Source organism: Rattus norvegicus, chromosome 7, assembly GCF_036323735.1.
Source record: "Rattus norvegicus strain BN/NHsdMcwi chromosome 7, GRCr8, whole genome shotgun sequence".
Lineage (NCBI taxonomy): Eukaryota > Metazoa > Chordata > Mammalia > Rodentia > Muridae > Rattus > Rattus norvegicus.
The window spans coordinates 1,714,392-1,742,019 of NC_086025.1; the positions used below are offsets into that span (position 1 = coordinate 1,714,392).

The 27,628-nt window shown below is 47.4% G+C and overlaps 3 protein-coding genes across 23 annotated transcripts in view; 1 reads left to right on the plus strand and 2 right to left on the minus strand.

The window, feature by feature from the left end:
* Positions 1-7,573, minus strand: Cdk2 (cyclin dependent kinase 2). Of its 5 annotated transcripts, XR_010052990.1 has the most exons (9): positions 7,222-7,573; positions 6,448-6,525; positions 6,229-6,349; positions 4,908-5,078; positions 3,581-3,682; positions 2,006-2,149; positions 1,506-1,709; positions 1,087-1,252; positions 1-501 (listed from the first exon to the last, which is right to left on the minus strand). XR_010052990.1 is itself a non-coding variant. In XM_006240778.3 (8 exons), exons 1-8 carry the CDS (start codon positions 7,335-7,337, stop codon positions 1,148-1,150), a joined length of 1,041 nt encoding a protein of 346 aa, XP_006240840.1. In that variant the 5' UTR covers positions 7,338-7,573; the 3' UTR covers positions 1-1,147. The 5 variants fall into 5 exon arrangements, 4 of the variants coding, with proteins under 4 accessions (XP_006240840.1, XP_038935306.1, NP_955795.1 ...); XM_006240778.3 differs by having other exon boundaries at positions 1-1,252; XM_039079378.2 differs by lacking the exon at positions 7,222-7,573 and adding an exon at positions 6,943-7,159 and having other exon boundaries at positions 1-1,252.
* On the plus strand, positions 7,557-18,857 carry Pmel (premelanosome protein). Of its 3 annotated transcripts, XM_063263712.1 has the most exons (12): positions 7,557-7,792; positions 7,906-8,122; positions 13,263-13,373; positions 13,503-13,649; positions 14,550-14,684; positions 14,847-15,008; positions 15,238-15,876; positions 16,798-16,914; positions 17,107-17,191; positions 17,297-17,502; positions 17,594-17,681; positions 18,611-18,852. In XM_063263712.1, exons 6-12 carry the CDS (start codon positions 14,927-14,929, stop codon positions 18,741-18,743), a joined length of 1,350 nt encoding a protein of 449 aa, XP_063119782.1. In that variant the 5' UTR covers positions 7,557-7,792; positions 7,906-8,122; positions 13,263-13,373; positions 13,503-13,649; positions 14,550-14,684; positions 14,847-14,926; the 3' UTR covers positions 18,744-18,852. The 3 variants fall into 3 exon arrangements, with proteins under 3 accessions (XP_063119782.1, NP_001414117.1, XP_038935935.1); NM_001427188.1 differs by lacking the exons at positions 7,557-7,792; positions 7,906-8,122 and adding an exon at positions 8,852-8,952 and having other exon boundaries at positions 18,611-18,857; XM_039080007.2 differs by lacking the exons at positions 7,557-7,792; positions 7,906-8,122 and adding an exon at positions 8,981-10,170.
* Dgka (diacylglycerol kinase, alpha) overlaps positions 18,856-27,628 on the minus strand; it is a 27,935-nt gene continuing 19,162 nt past the window's right edge. For 7 of the 15 annotated variants that reach the window (XM_008765015.4, XM_017594633.3, XM_008765018.4 and 4 more), the window contains 6 exons: positions 22,048-22,208; positions 21,732-21,796; positions 20,986-21,076; positions 19,926-20,124; positions 19,708-19,828; positions 18,856-19,540 (listed from right to left, as the gene is read on the minus strand). In XM_008765015.4, coding sequence (XP_008763237.1) covers positions 19,306-19,540; positions 19,708-19,828; positions 19,926-20,124; positions 20,986-21,076; positions 21,732-21,796; positions 22,048-22,208 — 872 coding nt within the window. In that variant the 3' untranslated portion in view covers positions 18,856-19,305. 15 annotated transcript variants of the gene reach the window in all.

Genomic DNA, 27,628 nt, shown 5'->3' on the forward strand with positions numbered 1-27,628 from the left:
TGAGAATATTTTCTTTTAATGAATTACAAACTAAATTACAAATAATATTAACAACACGGGGTGGGAGAAGGAAATCATAAAAGAAATATTTTCTTTAAACAATTAAAAAAAAAATCCCAAAGTGCACATGGTAACAAATCCATCCACACTGACAAAAAAGAAAAAAAGAAACAACAAACAAAAAACCATTGAAATATCCAAACTATTCTAACTTGAAAATATAAATATAATTGTTCACTCTTTTATAGAAAATTTCCCCCAATGACCTAACCCAGCCTTTAAAAAGTATCAGCATTCTCGAAATGTCTCCTAGCTCGCTTCCACTACTAGGAGTGAGGGTGGCTCTCAGAGGAAGATGGTAATAAGGCTCTCTGACAACTGAAGAACTGAACTTCCCAAAGGAGGGCTCGAACGAAATCTGGCTCACTGGTGGTAGGTACATTTGCTTAGTGAGGGCAAGGTCCTGGGTTCAGCCGGCAGCACCAGAAAACAGTAAGATTGCTAAAAAGGGAAATTCAAGTGTCTTTCACCTTGCCCTGTGAAGCACACAGATCAGAGTGAAGCGTAAGCCTGTGCCCTCCTGGCTCTTCTTGCCTGGGGAAGGGAGACAGGGCTCTGGAGGGAATCATTTCTTCTGTTTCTCCAACCAGGCTTCCTTGGTTGCTAGATGAGGCCAAACACTAAGACTAAGGTACAAATGGCTTAGGTCTATTTTTTTACTCTAATTCATTAAAATGGACCCCTCTTGCTTGGTTCTGAACTGTCCCAACTTAGGCTTCTGCTCATTAGTTTAGAAAACATTGTCAGCAGGAGTCTGGGGGCATTTCCCTCAACACGGTAACTATGAGACAGTCTTAAGGTTGGGATGGCAAAATCTGACACTGGGGAGAACTGTCAGTTTTGCTTCAATACTAATCCTTCTCAGTGATGACTGGGAAGAGGGAGAGAAGCTGGAAGTCGGGTTAAGTGCATCTAATGCCAAAACTTTCTCCCTTTTCACCTAATCCTTCTCTGCACCTCTGAATCCCCAGAACCGGCTGGCCCAGAGAAAAGGCTAAGACAGCCAGAAAACAGCAGAAGGCTGACCTGTGTCCAAAAGGCCCAGGATCAGGTCAGACCACAGGTGAAGAGGGCTTTGGGAAGGACATCAGAGTCGAAGGTGGGGCACTGGTTTAGTCACATCCTGGAAGAAAGGGTGAGCCAGGGCTGCTTTGGCTGAAATCCGCTTGTTGGGGTCATAGTGCAGCATTTGCTGGAGAGAGAAATACAGTCTGAATTCAGTGATGGGGCAGTGGGCCAAAGGGACAGCAGGTGCACTGAGAAACTTGGGAACCAGTATTCTCACCCAGTTCTTGTTTCCCTCCCCCTGCATCTGAACCAGCCTACTGATGAAGAGAGGAAGCGAGGGCTACCCAGTACTACTTCTAACAGATTTGGGCTCTCTTCATCCAGGAAAAGCTCTTCTCTGTAGAGTGGGAGGGCAGCTATTGTGGCCGGACACTTACAGATAACAAGCTCCGTCCGTCTTCATCCAGGGGAGGCACAACCTTGCTAAAATCCTGCCGAGCCCACTTGGGGAAACTTGGCTTATAATCAGGCATAGAAGTAACTCCTGGCCAAACCACCTCATCTGGGGTCCCCAGAGTCCGAAAGATCCGGAAGAGTTGGTCAATCTCAGAGTCTCCAGGGAATAGGGCCCTGCGGGTCACCTGAACACAGGGAGAGGGAAGCAAAGGCCACACTGATGTCAGTCCGCATTGCCCCGGTACAAAGGAGGCTCCCACAGTCAGTGAAAGGTCAGCAGGGCCCATGACTCCCCTCCCCGGGGCTCATCATGGGGTCGGTCATACAGAGCTTGAGACAATGAAGTCCCTTATCTGTCTCTTCGCCCCTCCTTCCTTCCCCCAACCGTGGCATCATAGATCCCCAAGGCTGGGTGGGGCTGGGAGGGGGTGAATGTCTGGGGTGCCACTGACACGTAGCAAAGGGATCCCAAGCCACTCACGGGGTATGGGGTAGACACTGCGGTCATCCCCCCTCCTTGTGATGCAGCCACTTCTAGATAGGAGCACAGCGGGCAGAGACTGTGTCTTCCATTTCTTCTGTGCTCCCCACAGCACTTAGCATGGTGCTGGGTACACACTAGGTGCTTAACAAATATTTTTTGATGAATTGAGAGAGGAATATGGGCAATTATAAGGTACTGGTGGATAAATTCACATTCTATATGTATATCTATAACTAGGCTAATGGTCTCCAAGCCCCCAGTTTCAACCCAAAGGACCATAAAAATATTACTGATCTGTCTCCCCGCTGTTACATTAAATGGGATGGGAGCTCCCATATGAAGCTAGGCTTAAAGGATCCTTCAGTCTGAAAAGCCAGAGGTTGAGGGGCAGGACATGACCAAGTCTACAAAAAAGGATAGGCGCATTTGTGGTATGTGTCTGTGTGTCTGTGTGTCTGTGCCTTTACAAAACCTTGTCTTGTAAAACGAAAGCCGAAACACACAGACACACAGACACACACACAAAACCAAAAAACTCCAAAAACAAAACAACAAACCCCAAGCCAACCAAAAGCAACGATGATGACGACAAAACCACAAAGGATCAATTCAACCCATTTGTCTTTTCTAAACTCCTTCTTTCTAAAGAGGTCTATAGGACCAATGGAGACAAAACAGACCTGTTCAACCCTTGACACTGTGACAACACTATCATCTGCAAAGCTCAAGCTCTAGTAATAAATCAAATATAAAAAAAAACAAAGCTGGGTGTACACCTCTAGCTCAGCACCTGGGAGGCAGAGGCAGGCAGATCTTTGAGTTTGAGGCCAGCCTGGTCTACAGAGTAAGTTCCAGGACAGCCAGGGCTACCAAAACACACAGACACATAGACACACACAAAACCAAAAAACTCCAAAACCAAAAATAAACCAACAAAACAAAACAAAAAAAAACCAACAAACAAACCCCAATCCAGCCAAAAGCAACAGCAACAACGACAACAAAAGCACAAAAACCCCTACCACCAACAAAACAAAAATCCACTCTGTTGAAGTTTATGATTTTGTGTTGAGGCCACATCCACAGCTATCATCGGAAGCATGTGGACTGTGGGCCACCTGTTGTACTCAATGGAATTCATTCTTCCAAATATTTGAGGATTAAAGCCGAAACAGCTGTATGAGTAGAGCCAGCGGGGTGGCTCACGCCTGTCAAGTCAATCTCATGGGCTAGATGGTAACAGTGGAAAGTGGAGCCCAAGCACACGATCAAGAATACAAAGCCAGTCTGGGCTACAGAGTGAGACGATCTCAAAACAGAGCAACCAAAACAAAATAGCTGAATGGGCACAGAGTGGTCTGCGCTCACTTGGGAAATAAGAGATAGATACTAGTTAACTAAATCTGTGTAGGGATATTCCAAAATTGTAGTTGGTATCAGGGCAACCACCTCTAGAGTGGTGACAGGTGAGAGAACCCTGAATAAAAGCACTGTGGTTCCTGGCAAGAAGATGGGCTTTGCTCTTGGATGTGGGTATGGGTGGGCTGTAGAGAGCCTGGCAAGCCTCCGTACCATTTCGGCAAAGATGCAGCCCAGGCTCCAGATGTCCACGGCTGTGGAGTAGTACTTGCAGCCCAGAAGAATCTCCGGTGCTCGGTACCAGAGGGTCACCACCTGGGGAACAAGACGACAGCAGGGCTTACAAGGGAGGGAGGGCCACATACCTCAGTTCAACACAACCTTCCAGCTTCTTTTAAAATGATTTCACTGTTTTTTTAAATTTCAATAATGTGAATACATGCAGGTCTATGTAGGTTTCCACAACTATGCAGTGCCCTTAGAAGCCAGAACAAAGTGTCTGATGCCTTGGAGGTGGAGTTGAGGGTGGCTGCAAACTGCCAGTCATGGGCTCTGGGAACTGAATACAGGTCATCTACAAGAATATTACACGCCCCTAACTGTCGAGCCATCTGTCTATCCAGTAATGTATTCTAAATCCCCAGATTTGGGACCTTCCTAGAAAATCTGAGATATTTAAATGATATAGCAACCCGTTTTCCTGGCCTAGTATCCAAGTCGAGGCAACTTTGTAATATGAATTCAGTGCATATCTTAAGACCCTGTTGGTAAAAGTTAGAGCAATGACTTGGCAGTTAAGAGCGCTTGTTGTGGGCTGGAGAGATGGCTCAGCGTTAAGAGCACTGACTGCTCTTCCAGAGGTCCTGAGTTCAATTCCCAGCAACCACATGGTGGCTCACAACCATCTGTAATGGGATTGGGTGTGTCTGAAGACAGCTACAGTAGTACATTAAGTAAATAAATAAGGGGGTTGGGGATTTAGCTCGGTGGTAGAGCGCTTGCCTAGCAAGTGGCCCTGGGTTCAGTCCCCAGCTCCGGAAAAAAAAAAAAAGAGCGCTTGTAGTTCTTACAGAGGACCCAGGTTCAATTCCCAGATCACTACAATCTGTGACTGCAGTTCCAGGGTATCAGACACTTTCTTCTGACTTCTGTGAGCACCAGGCAGGCATATGGTACAGATACATGTGCAAGCAAAACACTCATACACTTTACATAAATAATTAAAGGCCCTTGGGTTGTCAGAGATTCCATTCACCAAAGAACTCTTGCCCCAAATTTTGGTAATTTCCAAATGCTCTTACGAACATCTCCCAAGATCCTTTTTTTAAAAAAAAATTTATTTATTTAATGTATATGAGTACTCTGTTCAGACACACCAGAAGAGGGCATCGGATCTCATTACAGATGGTTGTGAGCCACCATGTGGTTGCTGGGAATCGAACTCAGGACCTCTGAAAGAGCAGTCAGTGCTCCTAACCACTAAGCCATCTCTCCAGCCCCATCTCCCAAGATCCTTAAGGAAAACCATAAAGGGACTTACCTCATGAGTGTAAGTACGGACAGGGACTCCAAAGGCTCTTGCTAGTCCAAAGTCAGCCAGCTTGATGGACCCCTCTGCGTTGATAAGCAGGTTCTGGGGCTTAAGGTCTCGGTGCAGGACACGGTGAGAATGGCAGAATGCTAGGCCCTGGAGCAGCTGGAACAGATAGCTCTGACAAAGGAGAGAGGGAGGTTTGTTTCATCAAACAGATATGACTTATTCTTTATCCTCAAAATTCAATATGCTGGGCTGGAGAGATGGCTCAGGAGCTAAGAGCACTGGTTGATCTTCCAGAGGTCCTGAGTTCAAATCCCAGCAACCATATGGTGGCTCACAAGCATCTGTAATGAGATCTGATGCCCTCTTCTGGTGTGTCTGAAGACAGCGACAGTATACTTATATATAATAAATAAATAAATCTTTAAAAAAAATTCAATATGCTGCACAAGAACTATACCATATACTTGGGGAGGGGTTCTTTAATTCTTTAGTTACATTTTATTTGTTTGTTTATTTATGGGGGCAGGGGCATGCCACAGTGCATGTGTAGAAGTCAGAGGACAACTTGCAGGAGCTCCTTTTCTTCTTGTGTGGGACCTAGGGATGGAGTTCAGGCCGTCAAGTCATTAGGCTTGGAGGCAGGCGCTTTCACCACTGAGCTATCTTGTCAGTCCTGCTTGTTTTTAAAGATACTGTCTTTCTGGCCTGGAACTTTGTAGCTTGGCTGCCCTTGTACTTACATCCTACTGCCTCAGCCTCCCAAGTGTTAGGATTACAGACACAAACCAACACACACAACTACAGCATAACCACACCTTTAATAGCGATGTCTTTCACTGAATTTTCAGCCTGGCAAGGATATAGACCAGATACTACTCAACTTTTGCATCCCTTTTTTCAACCCCCGTGTCTAGCAACACTGAAGGTGTTAAGTGACTATGTGTTGAGTAGGTACTTGCTGATACATTCAAAGTGCTTCCAGGATCCAGCCTAGCTTGAAAACAGACCACAGAGACTCACTGATTAGTTTTTCCCACACCACAGGTGGGAGAATTTATTTCAAGGAACTCATCTACCCTCAATCTCCTGTATCTGAGTGTTATCTGATCTCCTTCCTGCCTGAGCTGCCTTGGTTGGTTCACAGGAGCTCAATTTGGATTCTTCTGTCCATTCTAGGGTTAATGACTAATGACAGGAAAGGGGGGAGTGTGTTAAAGTCAGAAGTCTGAGGGGAAAAAAAGCCAAAATAAATCATTACTAGTCCGAATTACCTGCTTCTAGTTTCCCCTAAAGCGTGTAGGCTAGACTTGAGCAGGATTACCTTGATGAGGGGAAGAGGAATGCCAGTGAGAGCAGAAGCATCCATAAACTTCTTGAGGTCCTGGTGCAGGAATTCAAACACCAGATAAAGCTTATTTTCTGTGTGGATGACATCCAGCAGCCTGCAAGGGAAGTTCCAGGAACCAGAGTTGAGGGAGAGAAATTGTGAGGCCAAGCAAACAGAATTCATCTTGGGGATCATCCCTCAGAGTAGACTTACTTGACGATGTTAGGGTGATTGAGCTCCTTAAGGAGGGAGATCTCTCGGATGGCAGTACTGGGCACACCTTCAGTCTCACTTGGAGAGGTTGGGGAAACAGAGGCGGGAAGACGGTTACAAACATTATTCTTTCAGGGATACACAACCCCCAAACCCATTAGGAAGTCAGAAAGGAAAGGTGTTGTCAGGGGTTAATTCCTGGGTAGTCAGGGTGTGGCTTTTAGACAATATTCAAGGTCATTATTTCCTCTTTTTCCAGTGGAAGATAAGGGAAGCCTCCAGGTGAATAAAAAGCAGAGGAAAGGTAATAGCGGAGGGGGTTGAGAGTAGCTCCCAGCCTCCCCAGAGAACCAGTGAATCTCAACTGCCATTCTTTTGAAAGAGGGTGAGGGTTCTAAGTATGGTGCTGGAGTAGTGAGAAGAGCTCTCCACTCAGAAAGGAGCTTTTCTCTGGTTCCCACATAACCCAACTCCATGAACAGCCCTGGATCCTACCTCAGCTCCCACCTCCCACTTTCTCTTCCCAAGTCTCTCGGCTTGCAGATCTGGGAGCACACCGGGAGGAGCACGACAAGAAACTTTCCCCTGAATTCTAGCCCCGGACAGTCTCCTCCGGGAGAGCGTCCACCGTCCGCCAACCCACCGCTCGCTTCAGGAGTCCCTCCCCGCCACCTTCCGGTCCCGGGAGGCTACCCGCCTGTTTGGGTAAGGGGTTGGGGGGGGGGGCAGCCAAGAGGTCCGGGCAAAGGAGTTCCGGCTTCGGAGGCCACTCACGTGTCGAGCCGGATTTTCTTAAGCGCCACAACTTCTCCCGTCAACTTGTTTTTGGCTTTGTACACCACTCCGTACGTGCCCTCTCCAATCTTCTCCACCTTTTGGAAGTTCTCCATGGAGCGCTAGTGAGGCGGCTCAGGCCCCCGGGAGCGGGGCCCGGGAACCCTGACGAAAGCGGGCCGGACACTCGGAGCGGAGGACCTGGGGGCCCGGGTGAGCACGGCAGCCCTAGCTCGGGATGGAACGCAAGCAGAGCTCAGCTCTTGACAATTTGTCCAACTTGAAACAATGTTGCCGCCTCCCCCACTGCTCCAGCCTGCCATCCGAGGCCCCGCCCCTCCTTCCCGCGTTTCCCTGGCCCCGCCCCCCGTCCTTCCGATTGGTTCACGTCACGAGGGCGGACCGGACCCCGCGCTCCCGCCTCAGAGGCCCCGCCCCCGGCAGGCGAGCGGAGGGGCCGAGGCGCAACTTTCCCCTAGTTCCTGGTTTAGGTTCCGCGGGCCAGAACTGGTGTTGTTTCTGGTCTACGGATTTTTCTTACCTTTCCCTCACAATTTTCACCATCCCTTGGGTGAGATTAAATTCCACCTGGCCAAGAAAGTCTCTTTTAAAAAACTAAACCTGGGAATCTTTAAAAGAAAAAAATACGTATTTTAAATTAGGTGTGTGTTTGCGTATCTGTAGGTTTTCACGGAAACAGCAGATCCCCGGGAGCTGAGGTCCTGGGCGAACTCTGGTCTTCTGCAAGAGCAGCTTGTGCTTTCAACAGAGGTGCCGTTTCTCCAGCACTCCCACCTGCTTTTCTGAAACATCTCATAATGCAGCCCTTGTTGGCTGGAATGCGTTCAAAAGTCCACGTTGTCTTCAAACTCACAGAGATCCGTTTGGCTCGGTTTCCCGGGTGAGGCCATGTGGAACACGAATTCAATCTCTCTCTCTCTCTCTCTCTCTCTCTCTCTCTCTCTCTCTCTCTCTCTCTCCCTCTCCCTCTCCCTCTCCCTCTCCCTCCCTCCCTCCCTCTCCCTCCCCCTCTTCCCCTCCCTCCCTCCCTCTCCCTCCCTCTCTCCCTCCCTCCTTCCCTCCTTTTTCTTTCTTTTCTTTTTCCCAGACAAGGTTTCTCTGTGTAATCTTGGCTGTCCTGGAACTCGCTCTGTAGGCCAGGCTGGAAAATCAATCGGGACTCTTATTGTAAAGGATTCTTTGGCTAGATAACAGAGTCGTTTCTCAGCCTAGCTTAATACTGTCTCACTGTTTCGGGGTTCATTGGCTGCTTGTGTTGTTTCATTGCTGGCAATCTACACTCCCAGCCCCTTCTGGCTGCTTTTGGATAAAGGTGCTGTTTCTGTCTTAAGGAACTCTTTGGTTTGACTCAATTCTCTTGACTCTGCCTTGCTGAACTGTGACTGTGAAGTATATGAATTGCGGCTGCCCATCAGCGAACTCTTTCCAGAATAAGTGTGTGTCAGTGAATGTGACCCAGTGAAACCAGACACTGTCATTGGAGCAATGGGATGAAATCAGTTCCGGCCCTTTCCTTCTTCCCAGGTTTCCCCTCCTCTGGAGGGAGAGGAGGAAGGCCTATGCAAATGAGCATCCCCTTCTATATAGGGGCTCATTCTCACCCCCTGGTACCTTTGGCTGCTGAAAGGAGGACCAGTATGGGTGTCCAGAGAAGGTGCTTCCTTCCTGTGCTTGTGCTGGGTGCTCTGCTGGCTTTGGGGTCTATAGAAGGTGAGTGTGTGTGGTCAGGAGCAAGTGCTATTAGCTGCTCTGGATTTCCACCTTCTAATCAGACAAGTAAAAATATTTCAGGCTGGCTCTATTTGATTTGGTGAGAATATAGTTTTGTTTGTTTTTTATTTGTTTAAGACAGGTCCAGTGTAGCCCAGGCTAGCCTCAGATTCATTATATACCCAAGGATGGACTCGAACTCCTGATCCTCTTGTTTCTACTTCCTAAGTACTGGGATTACAGACTTAAACTATTGTGCCCAGCTTCAGATGTGAAGCATAAAAGTATTCCTATTTGATGCAAGGGGCAGAAGGCACAGCACTAATTCTGAGGCTTCCTAAAGCAATCAGCTGAAGCAGGGGCTCCACGGAGGTGACATGAGCAGGGAGATCCTTTGGGTAATATCTTAAGTGCTAGTGGTAGGAGATGTAGAGTAAAAAAGAATAGGGTGTTCAACAAGACCAAACTGATACATACTGCCTTCTGCACTTGGGCTGGGGCAGGTGAATACAGCCAGGACTTATGTGCCAGGGTTGGGAGAGGTCTAGAAGGGTCTCAGCTGAGCATCACATGAAAGGACTCTGGGGGATTGAGGCCTCGTGACAGGGGCAAGGGGAGGGAGTGAAGGGTGGTGAGAGCGTCTGGAATGTCCTGCTGCTGAGGAGGGAGAGCGGGCAGTCAAAAAGAATAGTGCATCTTATGACTGCTCTTCAGTGGCTGAGAGGAGCATAGACCAAACCCCCAGCAGAACCCTGGGCTTCCTTCCTGTGGACATTAGACTTGGGTTAAGGACAGTTCTCTGTGCTGATACGTGTGCTTGTGTGTGTGTGTGTGTGTGTGTGTGTGTGTGTGTGTGTGTGTGTGTGTGAAAGTTCCTTAATCTGGCTTCTTCATTTGTACTGCAATTTCCAGGCTTTTTTTTCTTTTCATTTCTTTTTTGAGATGGAGTTCCTTAATGTGCAAATGTTCTGTTGATACCCACAGGTCGAGGTTCTTAAGGCACTGTGCTTACATTTCAAACCCTGACTTTAGTTTTTGTATTTTTCCCACCATGTGAGTCTGGGGAACATTAGGCTAGGCAGCAAGCATCTTTACCCCATAAGCCACCTCATTTGCCCAAGATTTTTCTTCTGAATACAAACTTCAGACAGGACCAGCAAGCAGTAAGGATAAAGCAAATGTATCAAACTGTTGGTGGGATCTGGGATCTGGATTCAGGTAAGGGATGTGGAAGCTCATTTTATTCCTTTCTTTTCAGTCATACATTTTAGCTCTGGTCTCCCAGGGTAACCCCAGCTGGCCTCCGACTTGCAGTGATTTTCCTGCTCCTTCTTTTGAATGCTGGGATTACAGATGTGACACACTATACCCAATTAAATTATAATAATTATGTCTGCTCTGTCCCCACCTCCAACCTGTACCTGCTTCTTTTTTTTTTTTTTTTTTCCGGAGCTGGGGACCGAACCCAGGGCCTTGCGCTTCCTAGGTAAGCGCTCTACCACTGAGCTAAATCCCCAGCCCCTGTACCTGCTTCTTATTCCTCTCCTCCTCTCCCTGGTCTGTCTCTGTCTCTCTTTCCCTCCCTCCCTCTCTTCTTCCCTCCCTCCTTCCCTCTCCTTTTTTCTTTTTTCCCCTCCTCCTCCCCCTCTTCTTCCTCCCTTACACCAATACCTCCTCCTTTTCCTTCTCCTTCTCTTCTTCCTCCTCCTTCTGAGACAAAGTTCTTTAGACTGGGTTGCTCTACAATCCACTTTGTAGTTCATGCTGTCAACCTCATGGTGATCCTACGCTGCTGACTCCTGAGCACATGCCCTGATGCCACAGTGGCCTTTCCACCATGTAAAAAAAAGTCTCTGAAGGACTGGAGAGTTAGCTCAGTGACTGTTCTTGTAAGACCTAGATTCAGTCCCCAGCGCACCCACATGGCAGCTTACAACTAACTGTAACTCCAGACCCAGGGGATCAGAGGTTCCTTCTGACCTCAGGGGTCACCAAGCATACACACACACACACACACACACACACACACACACACACACATACTCACACACCAATTAAAAATGAATATTATTTTTTGTTTGTTTGTTGAGACAGGATTTCTCCATGTAAAGATTAAAGGTATGCACCACCAGCATCCAGCAAGAATGAATATTCTTTAAAAAAAAAAAAAAAACAAATCTGAGCCGGCCATGGTGGTATATGCCTTTATTCCCAGCACTCAGGAAGGAGAAGCAGGCATATCTCTTGAGTTCAAGGCCAGCATGGTCTACAGAGTTAGTTCCAGAATAGTCAAGGCTACACAGAGAAACTCTGTTGAAAAAAATAAATAAAAAACAAAAACTAAGATGAATCTGAAGTGTGGAATAGAGCTTAGAGGTTAGAGTTGGTCAAACACACACAAATCCCCAGGTTCCAGCCCTGCTGTGATTCTAGCAAATACCTAACCCCAGCATTTAGACAGTAAAAGCAGGGAGATTGGGACTTAAGGGTTATTGTCTCCCACACTGGAAGTTTGAAGCTAGCCTGCGATGCAGGAGACCCTTTTCTAAAACCAAAGAGATAGAGAAGGAGGGGGAGTTGAGGGGCAGATTTTTTTTTTAAGATTTTGTTTATTCATTTTTATATATGACGAGTACACTGTCACTGTCTTCAGACACACCAGAAGAGGGCATCGGATCTCTTTACAGATGGTTGTGAGCCACCATGTGGTTGCTGGGATTTGAACTCATGACCTCTGGAAGAGCAGTCAGTGCTCTTAACCACTGAGCCATCTCTCCAGCCCGAGGGGCAGATTTTATGGTGATTATGGGCCAGTTTAAAAACAAAGTCCGGGCTGCGTGGCAGCTCACACCTTTTATTTTAAAGATTGATTGATTGATTGATTGATTGATTATACATAAGTACACTGTTGCTGTCCTCAGACACACCAGAAGAGGGCATCAGATCTCATTACAAAGAGTTGTGAGCCACAATGTGGTTGCTGGTATTTGAATTCAGGACCTCTGGAAGAACAGTCAGAGCTCTTAACCACTGAGCCGTCTCTCTAAACCTTGTGACTTAAAATTTTAATCCCAACTTTTGGGAGGCAGAGGCAGATGGGTCTTCTCTGTGAGTTTGAAGCTGATTGGTCTTTGTAGAGAATTACAAAATTGACTTACACTTCCACATCACTGATCATCACTGAAGGAAGTCAGGACAGGGCCTCAAACAGGACAGGAGCTGATGTAAAAGCCATGGCTTGCTCAGCCTGCTTTCTGATAGAACCCAGGACCACCAGCCTAGGGATGGCACCGCCCACAGTGGGCTGGGCCTTCCCCCGTCAGTCACTAAGAAAATGCCGACAGGCTCCCTCCATTATGCCACCAATCCTATGGAAGATTTATTTTCTCAGTGGAGGCTCTCTCCTGTCTGATGACTCAGGGTTATATCAAGTTCCCATAAAACCAGCCGGGGGGGCGGAAGGGGGGCGCGGCGGGGGTGGGGTGGGCGGTTCTCAGTGGTTCACAGCAAGACCTTGCTGCCTTTCCGGAGGACCTGAGTTCCTTCCCAGTATCCTCTCCAGTAACCCCTGAGTCTATAACCCCAAAACCAGGGAATCCAGTATTTATTTAATTTATTTAAAGACATTAAAATTAATAAAAATAGGCTGGCCTTGGTAACACACACTGTTAATCTCAGTACTCTGAAGACAGAAACAGGCAGATCTCTGTGAGCTTGAGGCCAGCCATTACACATAGAAACCCTGTGTGAGCATGCGTGCGTTTGTGTGTGCGTGCGTGTGTGTAAATAATAAATAATTTAAATGAAAAACCATTTCTGGTGTGATGATGCATGTCTTTAATTCTTGAGCTCTAGAGGCAGTCTGAGTTTGAGTCAGCCTGGTCTATAGAGTGAGTTCTAGGTCACCACATTGTGGGGTCCTATCTCAAAAAACATTTTCGTTTCTAGGATTTTTTAAAGACAGGTTCTCTCTATGTAGCCCTGACCATCCTGGAGCTCTATTTGTAAGCCTGGCTGGCCTTGAGCTCACAGAGATTCACCTGCCTCTCCCTCCCAAGTGCTGGGACTAAATGTATGCACCACTACAGCCCAGCTTTAAAAAAAATAATAAAAACATTTTAAAGAAAGTAAAAGAGGGCTAAGAATATAGCTTGGTGGTACAGTGCATACAGATGTTGGGTCTCAGTGTTGCCCTCCATCCCTCCAAAATAAATTTCGCTTCGAATTTAACAGTGAGATGGCACAGGACATGGGACTGCCCCCTGAGAAGGGGTAAAGGATCCCAGGATCTTACGGTACATTTCTTTTAGGATCCAGGAATCAGAACTGGCATGGCGTCTCGAGGCAACTTGTAACTAAAGTCTGGAATAAGCAGCTGTACCCTGAGTGGACAGAGGTGCAGGGGTCTAACTGCTGGAGAGGTAGGATTTGGAAACTCTGGGGAAATGGGATATGATGAAACTTAAGAATGGGGTTAAATTGAAGCAGGTAGGGAAAGAGGTTTGGAGAAGGGGAGCCAGGGTCTCGGCTAATGTGGCTTTGCTTCCCAGGTGGCCAGGTGTCTCTGAAGGTCAGGAATGATGGCCCTACACTGGTTGGTGCAAATACCTCCTTTTCCATTGCTCTGCACTTCCCTGGAAGTCAAAAGGTACTGCCGGATGGTCAGGTTATCTGGGTCAACAACACCATCATCAATGGTAAGCACCTTTCTCAGTACCTCCTGAGCCTTACTCATTCCTGGGGCTCAGATTCCGAGGTATCCCCAGTAAGCCCAGGGACAAACCCCTTCCTCTCCTATTTAACAGTATTGGGTTCAAGCCTAGGGCCTCACTCATGTTCGTCAAATGCTATTCCATCGACCTTTATCCCCCATAGAATCTTTTTTTTTTTTTTTTTTTTTTGGTTCTTTTTTTCGGAGCTGGGGACCGAACCCAGGGCCTTGTGCTTCCTAGGCAAGCGCTCTACCGCTGAGCTAAATCCCCAACCGCCCCCCCCATAGAATCCTAAAACAAACAAAAACAAAACAAAAAAGCCAAGTGATGTTTATACTCGTTATAGTCAGTGCATACTGCAAGTGTACAAAATGATAGTTTCTGAATCGGAGGACAACAGATGGCTGAAGTCGTACAGGCTGAGATGTAAGTCCATCATTAGCTCTGACCCTGCACGGGTAAATTGCTGTGCGCTGGTTTCCTGTCTATAAAGTGGGTGTGGCCTCCACAGAATGTTAGGAAGGTAAAGACAGGCTCGTCGATATAAGGTGCTCAGCAGACTTGCCTGGACCTATAGTAAATACTTACTGTTGGCTGCTGCTGCTGCTGCTGCTGCTGCTGCTGCTGCTGCTGCTGCTGCCGCCCCGAATCTCCCTGTACAGTCAGTCACTGCAAACATTTCATTCTATGGGCCTCCGGTGTTCTGTGTATGCTCTCTGTGATACGACTCTCTATACCATCCCGCGTGGGTTATAGCATGGAGACTGCAGTTCTAGCCAAGGCGCACTCCCACTCCCACAGCCCATCCCAGGGACTATCTTAGGAGCTTGAGTGCACACAGAATAATGATGGAGCTTGAGGTTGATGCTGTCTACTACTTTGTAGGGAGCCAGGTGTGGGGAGGACAGCCAGTGTATCCACGGGAACCTGATGATGCCTGCATTTTCCCTGACGGTGGACCCTGCCCATCTGGTCCCAAGCCTCCGAGGAGAAGCTTTGTTTATGTTTGGAAGACCTGGGGTGAGATCTTCTAGCAGCCCCCTCCCAACTGTAATCCTACCTGAGGAGCCCGCCCTTCCAGACACCTGGAGGGCATCCTCAACCTCCCTTCTCTGAAGTCTTTTCAAACCACCTCTCCGTTCTCTTTGACCAATTGCCTTCCCTTCCTTGCTTTTCTCTCAGGACAATACTGGCAAGTTCTGGGGGGCCCGGAGTCCAAGCTGAGCATTCCAACGGGTCACGCAAGGCTGGGCACACACACCATGGAAGTGACTGTCTACCACCGACGGGGGTCCCAGAGCTACGTGCCCCTGGCTCACTCCAGTTCAACCTTCACCATCACTGGTAAGGGGAAGAGAAGAACAAGGCCAGACAGGCAAAGGGCATGAGGTGGGGACTTGGACTGGAAAGAGGAAGTCGTATCCAACTTTCAGAGGGGAGGGGCAGAAAGACTGGGCAGAGAAATGTGGGGCTTAGAGACAAAGACCTGGCTAGTCAGCTTGTACCTGGAGAATGTGGCTGGGAAAGAGATGTGACTTGGTCCCCGCTCTGGTCTTTCTGGCCCCAACTGCAGACCAGGTGCCCTTCTCCGTGAGTGTGTCCCAGCTACAGGCCTTGGATGGAGAGAACAAGCGCTTCCTGAGAAACCATCCTCTCATCTTTGCCCTTCAGCTCCACGACCCCAGTGGCTATTTGGCTGAGGCTGACCTCTCCTACACCTGGGACTTTGGAGACAGTACTGGAACCCTGATCTCTCGGGCACCTGACGTCACTCACACTTATCTGGAGCCAGGCTCAGTCACTGCCCATGTGGTGCTGCAAGCTGCCATTCCTCTTGTTTCCTGTGGTTCCTCCCCAGTGCCAGGTACCACAGATGGCTATGTGCCAACTGCAGAGCCCCCTGGAACCACGCCCAGGCAAGGAGCCACTACAAAGGGGCAGATGCCGACCACAGAGCCCCCTGGAACCACGGTTGTGCCAACCACAGAGGTCACAGCTACGACCTCTGAACAGATGCTGACCTCAGCGGTCACAGATACGACGCTGGCAGAGATGTCAACTCCAGAGAGTACCACACCCGCAAGGCCCTCTGGAACCACAGTTGCACAGGCAACAATCACAGAGTTGGTGAGAACTACTGCTGAAGAATTACCCACCCCTAAACCCGAGGGTTCAGATGCCAGCCCACTGCTGCCCACACCAAGTTCTACAGGTAAGAGCACGTGAATGAGGTTCTCGGAGGTGGGCTGTCAGTTCTCCACTCTGAAGTCTTACCCAAACTCAGATGCTAACCAGTCCTCTCTTTAGCATTGTGGCCGTTCAGAATTCTCACTGGCTCTAAGGCCTACAGAGTGTCTTAGCTGCATGCAAGAGATGTGGAATTCAGGAAAGGAGTCTTCACTGGGCCACCAGGGAAGAACGTGATTGGTTTTTGTTGGTTGCTTTTTTTTTTGTTTTGTTTTTTTTTATCTCCAAGAATAACAGCTAGGGAGCCAAGGGAACAGCCTATGGTTATTAACAAAATTGTGTCACATTTTCTGTTCAAGCAAAAATGCAGATATTTCAGACCCTGACACCCCGATTCTGCCATTTCTAATGCTGAACAGATTGACACAGGTCGATGTCTAGTCCAGGACCTAGCCCAGTGTGGGACAAGATAAATATTAGTAGAATATTTTGTCATTTTTTTCTTAGTTAAAAAAAAACGTATGCATGGTTTGCATAATACACAAACACCTGCATGTTTGTGTACTATTTGTATGTCTCATACTCCTGGAAACCAGGGCACTGGATCCCGGGCCCTGAGTCTAGAGTTACAGATGATTGTAAGCCACCATGTAGGTGCTGGGAATTAGTCCCAGATTATCTACACAAGCAACCAGTACTTTAAGCCACTGAGCCATTTCTCCAGTATTGGAATTGGAGTGTGTGTGTGCGCGCGTGCGTGTGCGTGATCTCTTTCCCTAGGTGGGAAAAAAACCCTTTTTTTTCCTAACATAGCTTCCTTACATATGAGACCTACCAGATCTTGGTTGATTCAGAGCCAGTCACTGTAGGATCCTGTAGCTCTGGCTGTACTTGGGACAAGGCCTGCTTGGTCTTGACTCTGTCCCCTCAAATCTCCCCCTGACAGGGTCCGTTAGCCGTCTACTGGATGACACAGACACCATAATGCTTGTGAAGAGACAAGTCCCCCTGGATTGTGTTCTATATCGATATGGTTCTTTTTCCCTCACCCTGGATATCGTCCGTGAGTCTTGCCTATGTTGGGGACTGAGGAAAGGAGGCAGAAGCTTCCAGGGCTGGCTGTAGTGATGTACCTTGAGAGAAATTACTTGAGAATACCCCAGTGGCAGAGATAGTTTTGGGAGAACACCCCTTGGGCTTTCCTGTTTATGGTCTTGGTAGAGGAATCCTAACTTAAAAAGTTGTAACCTTGCAGAGGGTATTGAAAGTGCTGAGATCCTGCAGGCTGTGCCATCCAGTGAGGGGGACGCCTTTGAGCTGACTGTGTCCTGCCGAGGCGGGTGAGTGTCCTGCTGGCTGTCCTGCTAACCATTGAGGATGACTGTCACTCCTTCTGGAGTTCTGTCCCTTCCCAGACCCTTCGATGCAAACTCATACTCTTTCAGGCTACCCAAGGAAGCCTGCATGGATATTTCATCACCAGGGTGCCAGCCCCCTGCCCAGAGGCTGTGCCAGCCTGTGCCACCAAGCCCAGACTGCCAGCTGGTTCTACACCAAATACTGAAAGGCGGCTTGGGGACTTATTGCCTCAATGTGTCTTTGGCTGATGCCAACAGCCTGGCAGTGGCCAGCACCCAACTTGTTGTTCCTGGTAGGTACTTAAACAAGAACTAGAAGAAATGGAAGGACAGAGGCTGAGAGGGAACAGACACTGAAGTAACATCTGGGATTCTTGCTTACAGGTCAAGAAGGCAGCCTTGGGCAGGCTCCCTTGCTTGTAGGTGTCTTACTGGTGTTGGTGGCTGTGGTCCTTGCATCTCTGATATATAGGTAAGACACTGCTCTCCAGTATCTAGGTCCTCATCCATTTTTACCACCAATCCCTCTTCCTTCAGGGGTACAAAACTACTACTCCCATGTGGGAGGAAGCATGGTGTCTGGGAGAGGGCCCGGGGTGGACAGGCCCGGGATATAGTCTTCCTAGGGTAGAAACAAGAGTGAAGTGATTGATAATGTGCAGCTGTTGTTAATATTAGGAGTGGGCCAAGGGCTGGAGAGATGGCTCAGTGGTTAAGAGCATGGACTACTCTTCCAGAAGGTCCTGAGTTCAAATCCCAGCAACCACATGGTGGCTGACAACCATCTGTAATGGGATCTGATGCCCTCTTCTGATGTGTCTGAAGTCAGTGACAGTGTACTCACATGCATAAAACAAACAAACAAACAAACAAATAAATAAAAGAGTGGGTCAGAGGCCAGTGATTTGGCTCAGTGGGGAAAGGCACTTGCCACCAAGGCTGACCACCTGAATTCAATCCCCGGTTCTAGGAAAGACCAAATTCCCCTAAATTTCCCTCTGACTTCCACATGTGGTCCATGCACCGCCACCCATAAGTAAATAAAAGTGTAAAATTAAAAAAGAAAAAAAAAAGCAGGGCAGTTGAGGTAAAGCACATTATTCCCCCATGAAAAAGGTAAATTCTGCAGGACATGATAGCACACACCTTTAGTTCCAGCATTCAGGAGGCAGAGGTAAGTGAATCGAGAGTGTGTGTGTGTGTGTGTGTGTGTGTGTGTGTACTTATAGGGGTTGGGGGGAGGTATGTCAGTGGCTAGAGAGACAAGGGAAGATGAAAATTACTAGGTAGAGTAAGGAAGAGGGGAGACAGCTCCAGTCAAAGCCAAGTAAACGTGGGATACAGGATTAGCACGGGCAGGCCGTCCTTGCTTACCACTCTCCCCTCTTCTCTCCATACTAGGCACAGACTTAAGAAGCAGGACTCAGTTTCCCAAACGCCACATGGCAGCACTCACTGGCTGCGCCTGCCTCCAGTCTTCTGCGCTCGCCGCCTCGGTGAAAGCAGTCCGCTCCTCAGCGGGCAGCAGGTTTAAGCATTCTCCATGCTGTGGATTTCCTGGGGCTGACAGCAGTGCCTGTATTTTCTGCAGTCTTCCCTCCAAGATTACCAACCAATATCTGAAATAAATTCTCAGAACCTTGCGGTAGGCTTTCTTTGTTCATTTATTTGTTCTGTCTGCTTTTAAATCTGTCTGTAGAGGGGTGAAGGTGTAAAAAGAGATGTGTCGCTCATTTTAACAGATATCCCAGTGATGGAAAAAGTCACTTTATTAGATGAGGCATTTTCAAGGTTACGCATCGCTGGTTGTGTAAGGATGTCTGTGTGGGAGCAGTGAGGTGGCGGAGGATAATAAATACTGTGAAGGTGATGGAACATCCTTCTGGGCTGGCAGGAAGGTGTGGCAGCATCTAGATAGTGGGAAATCTCCAGGAACAGGGAGGTGGGCTCAAGGCAGATGGCATCCATCCTCAGCTCCAAAAGCCAAAGAAATTGGAGGAACTGGGAGCCGGACCCATTAGCATAGGCATCTGGTTCTTATGGGTGATCTTGATCTGAAAAAGAAGGGATCACATTTGGAAGCCTGTCCCGGTGCCTTAGAGCATTAGCGTTCGGGATGAGTTTCTGGGGTTACTGAGAAAACCGGAGATTGGGAATAATGGTGCACAGGGAAACCTGGGGTGCCAGGGAGAAGTAAAGAAGCTGTAGAATGGAGACTTAGGCTCCAGGAGCCTTAGGGTCCAGCCTCTACAGGCATAGACAATACTCACTGTACAGGGTGCTTGCATCCAGGGTTCTCCATCAACTTGCATAGGGAGGGTTTTTGTGGTCCTGTGGAAGGTCGAGAAAGACTGCTTGAGATATTCTTACCAGCCAAACATCAAAACTCTGCTTTCTCGGGTTAGCTTTGAGACCTTCTATCATGGAGACAGACCCAATAAAATGAGCCCCACCCCCCTCCCATGAACCGTCACCTCCCTCCCCTCAGGAACCCTTACTGGAACGTGATCTCGGAGCACTTGGCCAGCCGGTGTCCAGCACTCTTGAGCCTGGTATAGATCTGACCCATCTCAATCACACCCTCTATTCCTACGACTTCCAGCCGCTTGTCACTCATGTCTGGGGGGGTTAGAAGCAGAAGGAAGCGGGTTCTCCTGGAAGCTTCAAACCTTCCCCTCAGATCCTGCCCACATTAGCTCCTGGGCACTTGTCTCACCTGGCACACAGGTTTTGAGAATATCGGGGTCTGTGATTATTTTGGCCACACTGCCCAGTGCCTGGTTGATCCCACACGTATCCCCGTGAGGTCTCTTGGTGTCACCCCAGAGATTGGAGCCACCATGCATGCTCGGGATATTCAATACCGCAATGCCTTCGAGGGACAGGTCACTCAGATCCAGCAGCTTCCCACATATCTAAAGGGAGAGGGACAGAGCGGTAGGTAGAGAACACGTAAAAGCTCACCTTACAAAGTGTGGCTGCTCCTGCCAGAATTAAGAGGCATGCAAGAGAGGAGAGCAAAAAAGACCTAACAGATAGACAGTAGATTTTTTAAGACAGGATTTCTCTTGAAAAGAGTGGCGGTGGCTGTCCTGGAACTTGCTCTGTAGACCAGGCTGGTCTTGAACTCAGAGACCTGCCTGTCCCTGCCTCTGGAGCGCTGGGATTAAACTACCACCTAAGAAATATCTTTATTAGCTTAGCATTGGTGGCACACACCTTTAATTCCAACAGTCAGGAGGCAGAGGCAGAAGGATTTCTGCGAGTTTGGGGTCAACCTGATCTATATTTTGAGCTCTAGGATAGCCAGATCTACACAACAGAGACCCTGCCTCCAAAAGAATGTATCTGGTCTTTGTCTGTATGTGAGGGATGGGCACATGTATGTATGCCTGTGTGGCAGTCAAGAGGACAATTTGTAGGAGTTGGTTCTCTCCTTATTCCCTGTGAGTCATGGGGGATTGAACTCAGGCTGTCAGGCTGGGCAGCAAACTGTTTGCCTGCTGAGCCATCTCACCAGCTCAAGGACTCCTGTATTCTAAGGACTGGCAAATCAGGGTTGGAGAGCTGGGTGGTCAAAGAAAGGTGGGTCACACATATGTGATATTCCCAAGGGCTCCTAGGTAGGAAGAAACTTGAATACAAGAAAATGAAACAACTTGCATTTGGAACTTTGAGGCAAGAGGATTGCCACATGTTCTGGGTCAGCTCGGGCTACAGTGTGAGACCCTGTCTACAGAATTAGACATGGGTTCAGTTGGCGTGATCATACGTACCTCGACGGTCACTGACTCTTCCAGCTTTTTGCACGTTGAGAAGATGGACTCCGATGTGGCAAACTCCAAGTACCAAAGCTTGTTCTTCATTCTGTGTCAGCCAGCAAAAGCCCAGCAGGGAGACACAGGTTACACATGCTGACAGCTCCAAGGGGAGCAGCAGTGGCTTTAGTTAGGGCTTTCCTAGAACTGTTTATATCCGTAGTTAACCATTCTGTGTCAAACTTGGTTACAAATCCAATCCTCTTTGTTTTGTTGTTGGTTTTGATGTTTTTTTTTTTAAATGTGTGTAGCTCTGACTATCCTTGAACTCCTATCTAGACTAGATAGACTAGGATGGCCTCAAACTCAGAGATTTGCCTACCTTTGCCTCCGTGTGTGTGTGTGTGTGTGTGTGTGTGTGTGTGTGTGTGTGTGTCCGCGTGTGCGTGTGTGTAGCTCTGACTATCCTTGAACTCCTTTATAGACTAGGATGGCCTCAAACTCAGAGATCTGCCTGCCTCTGTCTCCCAAGTCAGTACTGGGATTAAAGGTGTGTGCCACCATGCCTGGCACAAACCCATCCCTGAGGCTGAGTGTTTGTTCCCTGTCTTTTTTCAATGCTTATTTTGTGTGTGCAGTCACTTGTGTATACAGAGGTCAGCTGACAACCTACAAGAGACACTCCCCTCTTGTGGGTCCCACGGATCAGACTCAGGTCACCAGGCTTGGGTGTAGGTAACCGCCCTACTCCCCCATTTCCTCACCTGCTATTGAACTTCTCAGGGTATTTCTCTCTCATGAGATGGAACCGGTGAGCAATGGAAGCATCCTGGAGAGTTACGAGCATATTTTAGAGACCACACTTACCTGTGTGTTCAGAGCTCTTTCTCTGCCAAGTTCTCTTTCCCTCTCCCCACCCCCTTCCAGAGCGCAGCATGTCCCAAGTCGTTTCTGCAGCTCATACCACTATATACCCAATTCCCAACTTTCCCGTGTCTCTTCCTTCCTTTATGAGCTCCAATTTCTGCCTGCTTAACCCACACTTCTCTCCTCCCTTCTCCCCGCCCCTACTCCACTGACCACACCAATGGAGAAGTAGTTATTGATGATTTGAGAGGGAACTGGATCACTCTTTTCTCCGTTTTGTTGGGGTATCACTTCCAGGAGCCATCGATCGAGATATACCACCTTACTTATCTCTATATCCTTGAGAATCTTTCTCAAGTTCTCACCTTCATAACCTAGAAGCGGAGAAGACAGGCTTGCAGTGACCCCTGCGCCTCAGAGAGCCCACTCTGAGCCCGTCTGCAGGCTCCCCACCCGCTGCCTCTTCTGTAGGAGCCCCCAGCCCTTTGCCAGGCAAAGGGCAAGATGCCCAGGCTCCATGACAATGACAAAGTCAGCCTCTCGCTGTCCCTCCCATCCTGTCACGGAAAATAAGCATTTCCGATGTGTGTGTGTACATTGTAGAACTTATTCCAACACACCTTGAGTAGTGAAAGACAAACCTGAATAGCATGAATTAACAGCCAGCTGTGGTGGCCATGTCTACAATCCCAGCACGTGGGGGGCTATAGGAGGAGGATTATTGAAAGCTTAAAACCATCCTGGGCCACATGGGAGTTCAAGGCCATCCTGCACTGCACAATGATACCTTGACCCAAAACACAAAAACACAGCAGAGCTGTGTTGGCTCACGTCTCACTCGGGGTTGGGGAGGTGGGGCAGAGACAGGTGGATCTGAGTCCCAGGTCAGCCTGGCCTACAGAGCACAGAAAAACTGTGTTTACAAAAAACAAACAAAAAAACAAACAAACAAAAAAAAAAACAACCGAACAAAAAAGCCAACCAAACCAACCAAACATACAAAAACATGCCAACAAGTATGTTTGTTTTTATTATTTATATTTTTATTTTTGGTTTTTCAAGACAGGATTTCTCTGTGTAGCCATAGTTGTCCTGGAACTCACTCTGTATACCTGACCAGGCTGACTTCAAACTCAGAGATCCGCCTGCCTCTGTCTCCCGAGTGCTGAAACCCTAACCCTAACCCTAACCCTAACCACCTCCTGACAATAAATCTAACCTTTCTGTTTGGTTAACTAAATACAAGTCTTAAAAAAAAAAAAACCGGGGCTGGGGATTTAGCTCAGTAGTAGAGCGCTTACCTAGGAAGCGCCAAGGCCCTGGGTTCGGTCCCCAGCTCCAAAAAAAAAAAAAAAAAAAAACAAGATTGACAAAGGGCAGAAGATGCCCCTTCACAGTAGAGCGCCCATGTCTACCATGTACAAGAACCTACGTTCCATCTCTGGCACTACAAAATAAAGAACCACAAAAAACAACAACAATTCATAAACTGGAAAAAAAATAACCTGTAAAAGATTACATTTCCTAGCATTAAAAAATGCTTAAAAGGTTTGGGGTATAGCTCAGTTGTACTGCTTGCCTAATGCAATGTGGGATCTAATTTAAAAACAAAACAAAACAAAAAGTCAAAGCCACCACAAACCCACAGACCCATGCGTTAAAGCCCACAACACAGAAGTGTCACAGGAGAAACACCAGTGACATACCTATCAAAGATGTCCAGTATCACTAAAGTTAGAAGAGATGATAATCACAGCTAACTTCGTGTTGCCTATCAGATTAAAGCTAACCATCCTGGGCCAGGCCAGCCTTGAACCATTAATGAGTTTATTAATAAATTGGTACTCTCGGGCTGGAGAGATGGCTCAGTGGTTAAGAGCACTGACCACTCTTCCAGAGATCCTGAGTTCAAATCCCAGCAACCACATGGTGGCTCACAACCATCTGTAATGGGATCTGATGCCCTCTTCTGGTGTGTCTGAAGACAGAGACAGTGCACTCATATATAATAAATAAATTTTTAAAAATTGGTACTCTCATGTACTTTTAATGTAGGTGAGTTACTCATTTTTAGAGGATATTTAACAAAATGTTTAACAAAATATTGTTATGGCAGGCAAGGAATGAACAGAACTGGGCAGGAGGCAGATTTTCAAAGAGGCAGCTTAAATTTTCCAACAGTACCCGGCACTCCCAAAATTTTGTATCATGGAATAGCTAAAAACCACCAGAAGCTGAGCATGGTGGTGCATTTAATCTAAGCATTTGGAAGGTGGCGTCCATTGGATTGCTAAGAGTTGGAGGCCAGCCTGGTCTGTGTGTTGAGATCTAGGGAGTGAATACCACACACTAAGACAAATCAAAGAACAAAACCCAAAACCAGACCAGCAAAGCCAGACCGACGTGGTAATCAGAGAAACAAAGCGAACAGGTAAACTGGTCACAGTAAATGCCATTAGCCAAGCCTTCCTGGCCCTGTACCAACGGAAGTTAAAGATAAACTTAGAGCATTAAACTTAGCCCTTTCTTTTTTTAATTTTTATTAATCTTTATTTTATGTGCATAGGTGATTTGCCTGAATTAATGTCAGTAGAGCACATGCATGCCTAGTGCCTACAGAGGCCAGAAGAGGGCATTGTATTACCTGGAACCAGAGTTACATAATGGTTGTGAGCTGCTATGTGGGTGCTGGGAATCGAACTTGGGTCTTCTGTAAGAGCAGCCAGTGTTCTTAACCACTGAGCTATCTCTGCAGCCCCTTAAAACTTTTTCAAAAAGATTTACTTTATTTATATGAGTATACTATAGCTGTCCTCAGACACACCAGAAGAAGGTATTGGATCCCATTACAGATGGTCCTGAGCCACCATGTGGTTGATGGGATTTGAACTCAGGACCTCTGGAAGAGCAGTTGGTGCTCTTAGCCTCTGAGCCACTTCTCCTGAGCAATTCTGACAATTGCTGACACAACAATTCCACTTTTAGAAATTTCTCCTGTAGAAGCTAACATACACATGCATGCATGCATGCACACATGCAGGATTAGATGTGTAGCAAAATATTCTTAGAAATAAATGAAAAAAAAAGCTAACTATTCCTCAGTATAAACATCTATGCCATAAAATACTAAGCAGGTATTGGGAACAGTAAAATATAATAGTATGCTAAGGTCGTAGACACATAATTTGAAAGAAAGTCCTAGGACAGTGGGTCTGGTATCACCGGTGTGTTTGTTAAAATGTCACAAGTGGGTTGGGTGAAGTAAGTCAGTGGGTGAAGTGCTTGTCTACAGCTCCGGGGACTCCCCCCACCCCATGTGAATACACAGAACCAAGGAGAGCTAGACTCAGTAGCATGGGCATATGCGTTCTCAGGTCTTCTTCAGGAAGATGCGAATTGGATACAGAATACCTGAAAGCACATTAGCAAGCCTGGGATAAACATCAGGAAAAAGACGAGATCCTCAATCTCAGACGTAGTAGAAAGTGAGGCTCAACCTTGGAGGTTGTCCTCTGATCACACCTTCATTTACACACACAGATGCACGCATATGCATCCTATACACACATACATTCTATATGCATACACAGACACACTAAGATTAAAAATATGTATGAGGGGTTGGGAATTTAGCTCAGTGGTAGAGCGCTTGCCTAGGAAGTGCAAGGCCCTGGGTTCGGTCCCCAGCTCCGAAAAAAAAAGAAAAAGAAAAAAAATATGTATGAGCACACGTATGCACGTATATACACATAAAACAAAAAACCAGAGCACTGCAGGGAGAAGGCTCAGTGGGTAAAGGGATATGACGCCAAACCTGAAGACCTAGCATGATTCCTGAGGAGAGAACTGATTCCTGCAAGTTACCCCACCCTCCACACGTACACGAAGCCTGCCTCTAGTTGAAGGTAAGAGACAGAAACTGAAGCTGGGCGTGTTGAGACGCCCACACCATCCCAGAGCCTGGGAGGCTAAGACAGGAGGATCACAAGGTTCCTGGCAACAATCCATCTCAGAAGGAAGGAAGAATTCAGGAAATTGTGAGAAGAAGTCATACAGAGGGACAGACCCCAAAACTTCAGGGAGTAGCTTATAAGGAACTTTCCAGTTACTTTCTGGACTTACTTATCTGAAGTGTTTCGTTACTTTGTTTACTATCAAGGGTTTATTATTTTCGTAAAGAGGATGATTAGGAAGAAGTCTATTTTCTGCAGTTTGCTGATGGCAAAATACCATGGTTTGTCTTCCCACCTTTCACTCAGTCAGCTTTTCTCAGCAAAGATCGTTGGGCCAGTGAGATGGCTCAGCAGATTGACACAGGCCTGACAACCTGAGTTCAATCCCCCAGGATGTCTGGAGGTAGTTCTCTGACCTCCACCCCTGTGCTATTACGTACAGAGATACACAGGTAAGTTTTTTTTTTTCAGGTAAGTATTTTTTAAAAAAGATTGTCTGCGACTTTTGCCAAAACCAGTATTTTGTATGTAGTTGTTAAGTCTAACAGCTCTCCCTTTAACCTCTGAAAGCTCACTGTCTTTGTTACAGAGCACACCTTATAGAAGTTGTTCCTTCACACTTCTGTCTGTGGTAGGCAGAGTAACAGCCTATCAGAGCCTATCACACTTGAATATTAACACTCATACAGAGGGCCAGGTGTGGTGGCCTTCCTGTGGAGGCCCAGTTCCTTTGCAGACTGAGACAGGAAAATGGCTCTACTTCAGAACTTGAGACCAAACTGGACAACACAGTAAGATTTTGCTTCAAATAATAAGTGTGTGTGTGTGTGTGTGTGTGTGTGCGCGCGCGCGCGCGCAGGTGAGATTAAATGAGGAATGACGAATGTGCAATTATCTTGGGTTATCTGGATGCTCCTAAAATAATCACCATCATTGTTGCAACTGAAAGCAGGCAAGAACCAAGTATGGTAGGTAAGATAAGCCGGCGATCCTACTGTTCAGTCTGAGGCAATGGGATTGGTTGCCTCAGGTTTAAGGCCTATCTGCCCGCCTAAGTGGGTTCCAGGCCAGCCTGGGCTTATGTAGCTAGGTCCTATCTCAAAAAACAAACAATGAGCCGGTGAGTTGGCTTTGGCAGACAAAGGTGCTTGCTGCCGAGCCTGACAGCCAGAGTTGAATCCTCAGGACTCACTTGGTGCGGAGAACTGACCCCCAAAAGTTTTCCTCTGACTTCCGTCTGACCATTGTGGCACACGCATCCATGCCCGCCCTCCCACCTACCCACGTGCAAATGAGCACAAACATAAACACACACAAAGAAATGACTTTTTTTTTTAGAAAACTTGGGGTGGAGGTGGGAGTGGGCTGGGGAAAGAGTTCCAAGGACATGAGACAAACGGTAACAGAATGGAGATAACAATACTGGTTGGACAGGGGCTGTCAGCCAAGGAATGTAAGCAGCCTCTAGAAACTGACGAGGAGTTCTCCCCAGACTGCTGAACCCTTACGTTTAGTGAAACCTAAGTTGGTTTCTGTTTCGAACCTCTGTGCTCTAGAGCAGTACTTGTGGAGGTCACTTTTGGAGGGGGACTATTACCACAGCAACAGCAAACTACTACAGATGTCTTTAGTGACTGCTTAACATGGGGCTGACCAAGTTCCTGCTGTCCTTATCGGTCGGGCTACAGTAACTGACAGAAACAGATGAATCTGCAAAATATGTATCTCCCCTCTCTCTCTCTCTCTCTCTCTCTCTCTCTCTCTCTCTCTCTCCCTCCCCCCCCCTCTCTCTCTTCCTTGCTTTTCTTCTTTCTTTCTGGTCAGGTGTCTCTTTACAGTCC

Coding starts and splice junctions, on each gene's coding strand:
- Cdk2 (XM_006240778.3), bottom strand. CDS start 7,337: ATGGAGAACTTCCAAAAGGTGGAGAAGATTGGAGAGGGCACGTACGGA. Junction 6,350..6,447: donor AATCACCCTAACATCGTCAA/GTAAGTCTACTC, acceptor CTTCCCTTGCAG/GCTGCTGGATGTCATCCACA. Junction 2,150..3,580: donor GCTGCATCTTTGCCGAAATG/GTACGGAGGCTT, acceptor ATATTTGTTAAG/CACCTAGTGTGTACCCAGCA.
- Pmel (NM_001427188.1), top strand. CDS start 8,880: ATGGGTGTCCAGAGAAGGTGCTTCCTTCCTGTGCTTGTGCTGGGTGCT. Junction 14,685..14,846: donor TTATGTTTGGAAGACCTGGG/GTGAGATCTTCT, acceptor CTTTTCTCTCAG/GACAATACTGGCAAGTTCTG. Junction 17,192..17,296: donor ACTGTGTCCTGCCGAGGCGG/GTGAGTGTCCTG, acceptor ATACTCTTTCAG/GCTACCCAAGGAAGCCTGCA.